Genomic DNA, 11358 nt, shown 5'->3' with positions numbered 1-11358 from the left:
TTGAACAGAAAATATTAACCAATACATGCCAACATGTATTCATGCTGAAATTAGTTTGTTTGGTGTTTGTCATATTTACATAAATTTTAGACTCAACTGTGGCTTTAAGTGTTGTATATATATATATATATATATATATATAGTATATACATGTATATATACTGTATATATACTGTATATATATATATATATATATATATTTTTTTTTTCTTAATTCTACTTTTTACAGACTACTCCATAAAAAACAAACAATAAAATCACAACAAATGACAAATTCATCCTGGCTTAAATGCAACACATCAAACTTAATATAAATAGGTGAATCAGGACCGAAAGTTATTTAAAAACTAGAAAAACCTACCGTTGTCCATTTTGCTTCCAAGACGTTTTTTGTATTTAGAGCCCATGAAGTCCTCGTTGCTGATGATCACACACAAGCCTCGAGGATTCTGTGTCAGACTGTAGAACTCGTCTATCTGCAGGACACAAGCACAGAGCCAGCTGAGACAAAGGCCCGAAATGAACGAACAAATGGCAGAAGAAGCAACTCGGATTGTCAAAAAGTCAATTACGTCTTCGGATGGCGCCGTCGCCTGTTGTGCACTACGATTGTTAACGCCTCCTTCTGGACCTGAAAGACAAACAGACATAAATTGTATTCATTTATTTTAAATACAGCAGCATAAACATATCTTTGTACTTTGGTCTTTCGCATACAAGCACTCTGTTTTCCTGGACAGTTCCTTTAAGCTAAGTTTTAGTAGCTTAAATAAATGTTTAGTTTAGTTATTACAATGGCTTTCACAAAATGATGCGTTTCCAAAGTAATGAAGGTTTTCCTGGTTTTTGCACCAAATTGCCTACGCCAATATTGTGATTAAGTATAGCTGGATATGTTCAATTTCTTCAATGCCACGTAGGAAGTCCTAATTTGGCAATATGTTCCGGATTTGTTTTTACCCGTTACACTAAAAGCCTTCCTTGGATTGGGTCATCAAGTCACACGTGCTATCTCTGTCTTTGGCTCTCCTACCTGAGTTGAGTGACAGAGAATCAAAAAGTCAGAAGAACATGAAGAGAAATTTATTCCTTCTAAAATGATCAAATTGCCAATTAGCCCCTTACTTTGGTTAACTGTTTTTTTCCCATCCGCAAAGTACAATACATTTGAATTTCCAGGGTGGCGCTTCTGGAAGGTTTCTCAAACAGCGCAGTGGAGCCTGCTTTAGAGGGCATTGAGGTTGTTCATCAGCAATTCGGATGCATTCAGAGTCAAGTTGGGAATCTCTTGAACCCTAAAGCCCTGGTGGCAGAAGAGAACTGTTACTTTACAGTAATGTAAAGAGAAATGCAGGTATTTCAGCAGTTTATGCATTGTTATTCTCACTGCTTAGCAACTGAGGTTTATGTTCAAATTATTGGAACTGTGACATGCGACTGTGACGTCACAGAGACGCTGTGACATCACAGAGACGCTGTGACATCACAAAGACACTGTGACATCACAAAGACACTGTGACATCACAGAGACACTGACATCACAAAGACACTGTGACATCACAGAGACACTGTGACATCACAGACACTGTGACATCACAGAGACACTGTGACATCGCAGTGTCGCACTCTGATGTCAGTGTGACAGTGTGACATCAGACATTACATTAGAGTGTGACACTGTGACATCACAGTACCTCCTGTAAAGTCTTGGTTTCCCTCAGAATGCTGTGCATCATGGAACAAAAAGTGAAATCTCTCACTTTTGAATGGATGTGATCAAAACATTTTTTATCTTTAACCTAAAATGCTAAACACATCACTTTTGATGAGTACATTCCTGAGACTTTGACATGTTCCACAAACTCTTTGTATCAAATCTTCTGCCCGTCGTCTGGCCTGTAGCAACACACCTGTATTAAAGAGTCCAAGATGGCCACACAAAGCAGCATTTTTAAGCAATGGAAGATCTTTTCCATTGCTACATTGTGTTCGATCAGTGACCAGCACTGCAGTTCTTCTATGAGAATGAAACAAGTAACACAGATAGACCTTTTTTCATTTTCTTATCGATTTATTTCATCAATTTCAAAATATGTGATTCTATGACAACTTTTATGTTTGATTGACCAAAATGCAAAAATTCACCTATCATACAGAACCATCCAGAAACCCAAAGACTCATATCCAGACACACTTTTAAACTAGAGTCCAGCGCACATCAGATCATTTAATACGTAGGCACGGTTCCAGACAGTTCAAACAAATCTCAAGACGAGCCTCTTGGTGAGAGTGTATTTGGGCTCTGGCATCTGCCTACTAGGTATCAAACAATGGTTGTTGACCTTCCTGTTCACACGCGTTAAGACGATGAGTATGTCATCTCTCTTCGGGCTGTGAAGAAAACAAGAAAAAGAAAACAAATAAAAAAATTATGCAACCCGATTTGTACAAACGTAGCAACACAACACCAAAACACAGTAAAGAAGACCAAGGTTGCTCCAAACCAGGAAGACTGGAAACATTTTAAGGTTGATATTTCTGGACTGGATTATGGCTGGCTTCCTGCTTTCTTTGTGCTAACTGGCTAAAATGTTACAAGGGGTCACCAACTATGTTCAGGGTCAGCAAACGGCAGGTCGGGTTCTGGCCGCCATTTTGCAAATTAATGCATAGCTTAAAACCTGTTATTTTACTTCGTCCCTGACATCTACTACTTTTCTTTAAGACATGTGTTTTTATGTGTAAACTAATGGCTGACTTACAGACTGGTAGGTCACTAACAAACTGTTTCCAGGGGCCTACTTAAGGAGTGTTAGAAAACGATTTTATAAGAGACGAAAAGAGATTGAACAGAAAATATTAACTAATACATACCAACATGTATTCATGCTAAAATTAGTTTGTTTGGTGTTTGTCATATTTACATAAATTTTAGACTCACCTGTGGCTTTAAGTGTTGTACATACATATATACGTACACTCCATCACTTGGGAGAGTCTATCTAAGTCAGTGTTTACGGACCACACAAACGCACATATGCATACACACACATGCACAAAGCTATAACCCTCCACTCCATCCTCACCCATCCAATTTTTATGTTGTGATGTCTGTATGTTGCTTTTTGTGCTCAGGTGTGTCGTGGAAAACATACTATTTCCAAGCACTGTTCAGGTGAAATCACTCAATCAGGTTTATTCATATATTGTGCACAATACAGAGAGCTTGTAGGACAATCAGTAATGAAGCAGGTCTGGGTGAAAAGCTCTGTCAGGCAGAGACAACACATGAGTTTTATACCAAAGATAAAGAATTAACAACAAGGGGTGAGACAGTCTGGTTCTGATGCAGCTGTAGAAACAACTTCCAACCTTCTACATGTAACCCAAATAGTTCTTTTGGTGAGAGTTCACAAGCATTTCATATAACATGACTAGCAGATGTGACCTTAATGTAATTTTTCCATCACAGGTGTTTTTTAGTTTTAATTCTCACTCTGTGTCCTCGTATGATTTTTCTTCCTCCACTTTCCTAGTGTTTTTTTTTTTTTTTCCACATTTAACAAAAGCCAGCACCTCCCACGGCTGCAGCCTCAGTCACCTGTCTCCTCACACCTTATGTTTGTTTTTTGTTCGTTGGCGTTTAGGCGGTACGGTCAGAGGAGGGTGTGTGAGCCTGACCACTGTGGCGGACACGGCACCAACATTGATGAAGTATTTGATTTCCACAAAGAACGTTTCCTTTGCATATTTTAGTGTTGGGTGATAAATACTTTCTTTGTTGATTTCACAATAAAAGTGAAGTTGAGTTTTACGCCACCTACATTCGGCCCTTTAATCAAAGGGTTTCTTTCACATTTTACCAGCAGAGCAGTTCCACACAAAGATTTCTTCACTTTAACTGGAGACATGGAATAAATGATGTGTGAAATTTTAGAATGAAAATGATAAAAGGGAGGAGGAAGAGTAAATTTAAGCAAACGTTTTTGCTGTGTTGTCTGTAAACATGTTGTAATGACTTCTGCTAAGTGAGTCAACAGATATACTTTCAAAGACAACAGAGAAATGATCAGACAGGGCAACATTATTACAGAGACCTTGGGATGATCCACAGCATTACTGGTAATCAAATTCACAGCATTACTGGTAATCAAATTCAGAGTGTGTCCTTGTGTGTGGGGGTGTGTGTGGGTGTGTGTGTGTGTGTGGTGTGTGTGTGTGTGTGTGGGGGAGGGGGGGGTTGCCTCTTCAACATGTTGAGTCAAACCAAAGTTTTGAGGTCTATCACAGCTTTTTTGCCCCTTTGTCTTTGGAGTTGTAAACATGGATGTTGAAGTTTCCACCAGAATTAGAGTCACAATCAATGCATATAACAAGTAAGAGTTCACTGAAGTCAATGAAATTAAACTTTCCACATATTTTCCACATGTTTGATGTTTGCTCAATCCTGACCTCTGATCACAGCCGTCCAGGAAACCAGCTTCACATACGGGCAGTAAACATTCTGATAGATTTTTTGCTGATCTGGTTTGTTTGCCACAGTGAAAGTTATGCTTTGAAGTACATTTGACCTTTCTTCACTTCTTATTCCAGAGAAATGTTCAGTAATAAATAACTGAGCTTGGTCCCTGACTCTTCATTCTCTGGGTGATTTTGATTCCTGATAACATGGGGATGAGGTGTCTTGAATTTGTTCTTCTGCTTTGGGTTCCTGGACTACTGCAAGGTAAGTATAATGAACATCTGATATGGCGTATTCCTGAAGTTGTGTCTGATTTTTGTCTGTTGTGGACGATCAGCTCAAGGTCCACAGCCTTGCAGCGCTCCGAGCCTGGATGCAGGTTTTCTTCTCCCGGTGCAGGAATCATATCCTCATGGAACAAAGATCAGTTATTCCTGCAATGATGGATACAAAGCAGAAGGAAGAGGCTGGTGGGGAACAAGCACATGTGTCAATGGTTTATGGTTTGGTATCCCAGTCTGTATTAGTAAGTGTTTCCTTTATCCACTGAAAAGATTTTCTTCAAATACTTTTATGCATTTTACTTTAAAACTGAGCAGTAAACAGAACCTTGGTCAGGTTTCTCATCTTCTTGTGCTTCTTTGAAATGGAATCTGTGACTTTTGATATTTTACTCAAAAAGCTTATGTGTTTAATTTTCTTCTTTACAGAAAATCGTACTGTCTGCCGCGAGCCTCCAAGAATATCCAATGCCACCATAATTAATCAGGATTTTCAGGATGTATTTACTCAAGACACAGAAGTGGTGTATCAGTGTAAGGATGGATATACAACAAAGGAAGGAGCCACCAAGAAATCTGTCTTCTGTAGAGCTGGAGTTTGGACAGACGTCCCAACATGTGGTAGGTGGAGAGCATTCAGACATATACAGAACCTGCCAAGAATATTTATAACCCAAACATTTTAACATTTTGTCCAGTTAAAATCACAAACTACAATGTGTTTTTGTTTCCTAACCAAGACAATGTAGTGTGTAACTGTTATGTAGATCAGGGGTGTCAAACTCCAGTCCTCAAGGGCCGACGTCCTGCAACTTGTAGATGTGCCTCTGCTGCACCACCTGAATAGAATAATTAGGTCATTAAGGCTCTGGAGAACTGATCTACACAAGGAGGAGGTAATGAAGCCATTTCATTCCAGTGTTTTGTACCTGTGGCACATCTAAAAACTGCAGGACAGCTGCCCTTGAGGACTGGAGTTTGACACATGTGATGTAGATGGAAAAGGAGACAATGTCTTTAAACCTTATTGTGAAAAAAAAAAGCTCTAAAAAGTGTTGAGTTTGTTTATATTCAGTCTTCTTTAATTACATCTAGTAAACCCAGTTGTCTAATCCTCATTGCAAAACAGGCTTCAGTAAAGATGTTCCTGCAGATGTTCTGTTGTATAAAATGACCGGATTTCTGATACCCGAAATGCCAATGACTTGTTCCTATTGTTATGCTATTATTAATATGCAATCACTGAAATAATTTAAATGAAATCGGAAGCAGAATTTATTGGCATTTATTTCAATAAACAATACATTTCTTTATCCACTCCTCATTTCAACAGTCTTGGTCGTCTCAATAAAGAGCAAAATGATTAAAAATAAATAAATAAAAAGTTACTATCACAGTATGAAGTTTGTTGCCTACGGAGCCCTCTAGGGGACATGAGGAAAAAATTATTTTGCGTTCCCTCGCAATACTGTACTGATCAGTTTTGCGGCATAATTGAATACTGTAAGCCTTTCTCACGGTGGCCGCCGTACTTTCTGCTTTAATACAAGGTTATGTGAGGTTTTTCCATGAATGTTAATATCTCGTTGTGGAATATTTGAAGTTTAATATCTTTCTTTAGGATGGAAAGGCACCACAAACCTACGATATAAACAGAAACTTTCCGTAAGTAGGAAAGAAATAAAAATACATCCAAACTATTTGGACTATTTCTGAGTTATTATCGCGGGTAATAAATCATCTGTTTTAATTGTGTCTCTGTTGTGTTCGTAGTCTGAATGGTTTAAAGAGCTGCTTTCAGTTCCATCTCAACCTTAACAGACATAAACATGCAGGAAATAAATCGACTTTCAATCAGTTTTTTTTTTTTTTGCACCAAAGACTTAATAATAAACACCTTTTATTATTAAAAACACGACAAAATAATGATGGAATAGGGCCGCACGGGGTTAACTCGGGGAATCTCATCTGTCCGTGTATCAATCAACTCCAAACCACTTCTTTGATCTGTCACAATTATTGATTTATTCCATTTTGATCATCATGCTCCAAACTTTGCAAGGACTGACCAACCTGCTCACCGCTTCCTCATACACACAAAGCCAGTATCCTTCCCATTCATACTTGATGACAGCCACGCCCACATCGACACACCCACCACCCCAGTGTCAAAGCCGCCTGCTCCTGTCATATCAGTAATTACTTATTTCATTCATATGGCTCTTACAGAGCCTCAGTGAAAACTTGTTTATTATTAACTGTTTGGTGCAAAAAACTGATTGAAAATCGATTTATTTCCTGCATGTTTATGTCTGTTAAGGTTGAGATGGAACTGGAAGCAGCTCTTTAAACCATTCAGACTACAAACACAACAGAGACACAATTAAAACTGTCAGATGATTTATTACCCGCGATAATGTGACCCGGCAGGGGGGTTCTTTTTAAAACAAGATGCACCGGAACACAGAATAGTTCACAATATTTTATTTAAACAATTTCATTTAAAACATTTCTTTTTAAAAACAAGGCTTCGGGCCCACTACTCTGTCCCTGGAAATGAAAAGGGATCATGTGAAATAAAAAGTGACAACTTGAAGTATTCCAAAAAAAAATAAATGAACAAACAAAACATGTAATGCCAAAGAAAACAAATTAGTAAATCAAAACAAAAAAGCAAACTCATTAGTAAGTTCAATAATAAGCAAACAAACTGTAAAAGGAAAAACACAAACACTTTAAACGGTGGAACAAATCGTCGTCGTCCAATTTCAGTGCCCTTCAAATGGGCCAGAGGAGTCCTGCCCCGCTCGCTCAGCCTGTCCAATCAGCAACAGGTTGCCTTCAGAGCGGCCCAAACAAACAACAAGACAAGACAGCAGAGCGTCCAAGCGCTGCAACTCCAAACAATCCTAAACCAAAAAAACGCATTAGAAAACCCGTGGATTCAAGTAAAGTAAATTAAAATCTAAACAGGTAGCTTACCCAGCAGTAGTAGCACAGCCGACCCAGGGAGAGAGCGGATCAGCAAGCGAGGGCTAGATGGAAGCCGCACGCCGCAACAACCTCCAGCTGCAGCCGCTAACGCCAGCCGAGCAACGCTGCAGAAACGCACGGCAGGTATAGCAGCAAAACCTAACCACAATCCCAGCCAGATGGTACAAAATGGCACTTACAATTCAGATGAGCGGATCAAGCACACCAGCCACTTGGGCAGCCGTCATGTAGTAGAGGAAACAAAGACACACACCTCGCAGCGGCCTGCTCAGCTATAAAGCTATTTGCCCCGCCCACCAATCAACTGCACGCTACTTGATACACCTGGTGCACATAGTTGGGAGGGTGGAACACCATCCCACCACAATAATAACTCAGAAATAGTAGAAATAGTTTGGATGTATTTTTATTTCTTTCCTACTTACGGAAAGTTTCTGTTTATATCGTAGGTTTGTGGTGCCTTTCTATCCTAAAGAAAGATGTAAAACTTCAGATATTTCACAACGAGATATTAACATTCATGGAAAAACCTCACATAACCTTCTATTAAAGCAGAAAGTACGGCGGCCACCGTAAGAAAGGCTTACAGTATTCAATTATGCTGAATGACTGATCAGTACAGTATTGCGAGATAACGCAAAAGAAAAAAAATCCCCATGTCCCCTAGAGGGCTCCGTAGTTGCCACTGTACTCTCAATTTAATTATTTTATTCCTACATATATGTATGTATGTATATGTATGTCAGTGACGTGCGCTCAGAGGAGGTGGGTGAGGCAGAGCTTTACCTGTCATAATGGGAAAATAATATATAATGATGAAATAATTTGTATTGCTTTTTTCACCCGGTAGTTTGTACTATGAGTACCTATTTTTCATTTAGCTTAACCAATTCTGATTATTTTGTCTTTTAAATCGCAGAATTTTAGCATATTCCTATTCATATGCTCAGAAGTGAAGCCGGTGAGGCAGCAGCGAGCTGAACCTCACCTGGGATTGATCAACCTCTCACTAACTGAGCTGGCTGCCATTCAATGAGACCATGCTTCTCCTTTCGCCAATAAAATGGTTAAGAAACATTTAATATATGAACTGATTTTCCATAATTTAGCCTATGTATATAATGTACAGTGGTTTTTGTCACCAACTGTGTGTGTAACGAGTTTCGTGTGCTGAGGAGCGATCAGAAACGGCAGAGAACAGTCGAGGTGAGGCAGGCAGTTCTCTTGCCTCATGGCAGGGGGCGCTCATGATCCCAGACATTGTGACTCCACAATTGCAGAGTAAGAGACAGCGTCAGCGAGCTAGCTATAGTAAAGTCAAGTGCAGCGATATATTTATAGTTTTCTCCTCTTGCCACACAGAATTTCCTCATGTAAACTGTAACATGCAGGAGGTCTATATTTGTGAATATGATTATGATTAAGTCAGTGTCTCACCAGCTTTACAACAAATAACAAGATGAATCTGCCTCTGCTCTGTTTGTTCCAGCACCTACTGCCGGACCCGGATCAAAGGACACTGTATCCAGTAAATAAGCACATTGATTTCTTCATTAATATTTCATGTATTTATCTAGAATGTAACCAAACTAAACTATGCATTTCTTAAGAGTTAATGAATTAGAGTTGATTTGTTTGAGAAAAGAAAGTATGAGATGAACTAAGGAACTCGACTTAAACAGTTTTATGAAACTCTGTTCCTCCTTTTCAGTCGATAATTGTGGAGAGATCCCTCATGTTCCAAACGGGCTTCCTGAGCCACAGGAGCAGCAACGTTCTTTGAAATACACGTGTCAGAACTTTTACAAGTTAGTGGGTCCTGACACTGTGGTGTGTCACAGAGGTGGCACGTGGTCCGAAGTCCCCAAATGTAAAGGTAGAAGGAAAACAACACTGAAACTGTTTCATTAAAAAAAAACAGACGTAAAGAAAAGTGTTTTCTTCTTTTTCTTTTTTGCAGAGGATTTCTGTTTTCTGAACACTACAGAGTATTCTGACCTTATAAATTCTGGCAATACGTTTATCAGAAATGGGGACACAGAGTACCCGAGATGTGTTGATAAATGGACGTTTAAAAATTACGCTGTGGTTCGGTGCATTGATGGGAATCTCACTGTATCCAGATGTAAGTATCAGTGTTTGTGGTTATAATGTGACAAAATCTGGAACAGTTCAAGGGGTATGAATACTTTTGCAAGCCAGCGTTTGTTTAGATGTTAGACACGTCAGAATTGAAGGGCTGGTTTATTGAAAGGCCTCTGCAGGGAAACATGCAGGACACTGGCTCAGCAGGGCTAAAGTTGGCCACAGTAGAAGCAGACATTGAAATGACAAAGTATAGAAATTTAAATGTTTTTTTTTGCTTGTTTTTTTTCAGGTTGCAACTGGAGCAAGATAAACGTTGTGAGTATTTGTGTGTTACCTAAAGATGTTTTTGTTGCTCACATGCTCTTAATATTTCAGGCATTTCAAAGTACCCCTGTTAAAGTTGTGTTATTTTTTGTGTATCTATTTGTATAAACATCTAAAGCAGTTTTTTTTTTTTTTTTTATGTCTTGACTGTAACCAGGGTCTATGCTGAGGCACCATCGGGAAAAGATCTGGCTCTCTTGGGCTGAGCTGATGGACTGAGAACAAATGGAAACATGAACCCATTTGAAACAACTTGAGATTGAATGCGTTGCCAACAGCCAGGCTGGATATTTTCATGCTGTTCTACCACAGTATAGCATGTTCTGTATTTAGATTGTTCCAGTAGCATTTCTATAGTTGTGCGTTTCATACAGAGAATTGTAAAAAACCTCTGTCTGACTTCGTCTCTGTTGCCTGCAACAGCTACTTAATAAAACATTTCGACTTTAACAGGAGTCATTCTTGACCACACCTGTCAAGTTTTTAGGAGAATTTGGGACATTTGTAGCCGCCCGATGTGGGTGGGGCTAACGAGGGAACGGGAGGCGGGTTGTTGGGGATTGGCGAGATATTTAATGTGATAATCTGCCATGTGGGTATTACAATAAGACATATGTTTTTATGTGTAAACTAATGGCTGACTTACAGACTGGTAGGTCACTAACAAACCGTTTCCAGGGGCCTACTTAAGGAGTGTTAGAAAACGATTTTTTAAGAGACGAAAAGAGATTGAACAGAAAATATTAACCAATACATACCAACATGTATTCATGCTAAAATTAGTTTGTTTGGTGTTTGTCATATTTACATAAATTTTAGACTCACCTGTGGCTTTAAGTGTTGTATATATATAGTATATACATGTATATATACTGTATATATATATATATACATATATATATATATATATTTTTTTTTTTTTTCTTAATTCTACTTTTTACAGACTACTCCATAAAAAACAAACAATAAAATCACAACAAATGACAAATTCATCCTGGCTTAAATGCAACACATCAAACTTAATATAAATAGGTGAATCAGGACCAAAAGTTATTTAAAAACTAGAAAATCCTACCGTTGTCCATTTTGCTTCCAAGACGTTTTTTGTATTTAGAGCCCATGAAGTCCTCGTTGCTGATGATCACACACAAGCCTCGAGGATTCTGTGTCAGACTGTAGAACTCGTCTATCTGCAGGACACAAGCACAG

General features: G+C 38.8%; 1 protein-coding gene and 1 long non-coding RNA gene across 3 annotated transcripts; one reads left to right on the top strand and one right to left on the bottom strand.

Moving 5' to 3' along the window:
- Window positions 1-361: 361 nt before the first annotated feature.
- Window positions 362-2088, bottom strand: LOC116721640 (uncharacterized). 2 transcript variants are annotated; one of them, XR_004339635.1, is made up of 4 exons: window positions 1911-2088; window positions 1126-1303; window positions 573-1029; window positions 362-476 (listed from the first exon to the last, which is right to left on the bottom strand). It is a non-coding gene; the product is annotated as an uncharacterized LOC116721640 (long non-coding RNA). The 2 variants fall into 2 exon arrangements; XR_004339634.1 differs by lacking the exon at window positions 1911-2088 and having other exon boundaries at window positions 1126-1361.
- Window positions 2089-4768: 2680 nt separating this feature from the next.
- LOC116721623 (complement factor H-like) lies at window positions 4769-10604 on the top strand. Its single transcript, XM_032565494.1, has 6 exons — window positions 4769-5364; window positions 9227-9265; window positions 9449-9613; window positions 9698-9862; window positions 10115-10140; window positions 10307-10604. Exons 1-6 carry the CDS (start codon window positions 5109-5111, stop codon window positions 10316-10318), a joined length of 663 nt encoding a protein of 220 aa, XP_032421385.1. The 5' UTR covers window positions 4769-5108; the 3' UTR covers window positions 10319-10604.
- The last annotated feature ends 754 nt before the right edge of the window (window positions 10605-11358 follow it).

Source organism: Xiphophorus hellerii, chromosome 6 (genome assembly GCF_003331165.1).
Source record: "Xiphophorus hellerii strain 12219 chromosome 6, Xiphophorus_hellerii-4.1, whole genome shotgun sequence".
NCBI lineage: Eukaryota > Metazoa > Chordata > Actinopteri > Cyprinodontiformes > Poeciliidae > Xiphophorus > Xiphophorus hellerii.
This window is presented reverse-complemented; position numbering and strand designations above follow the sequence as displayed.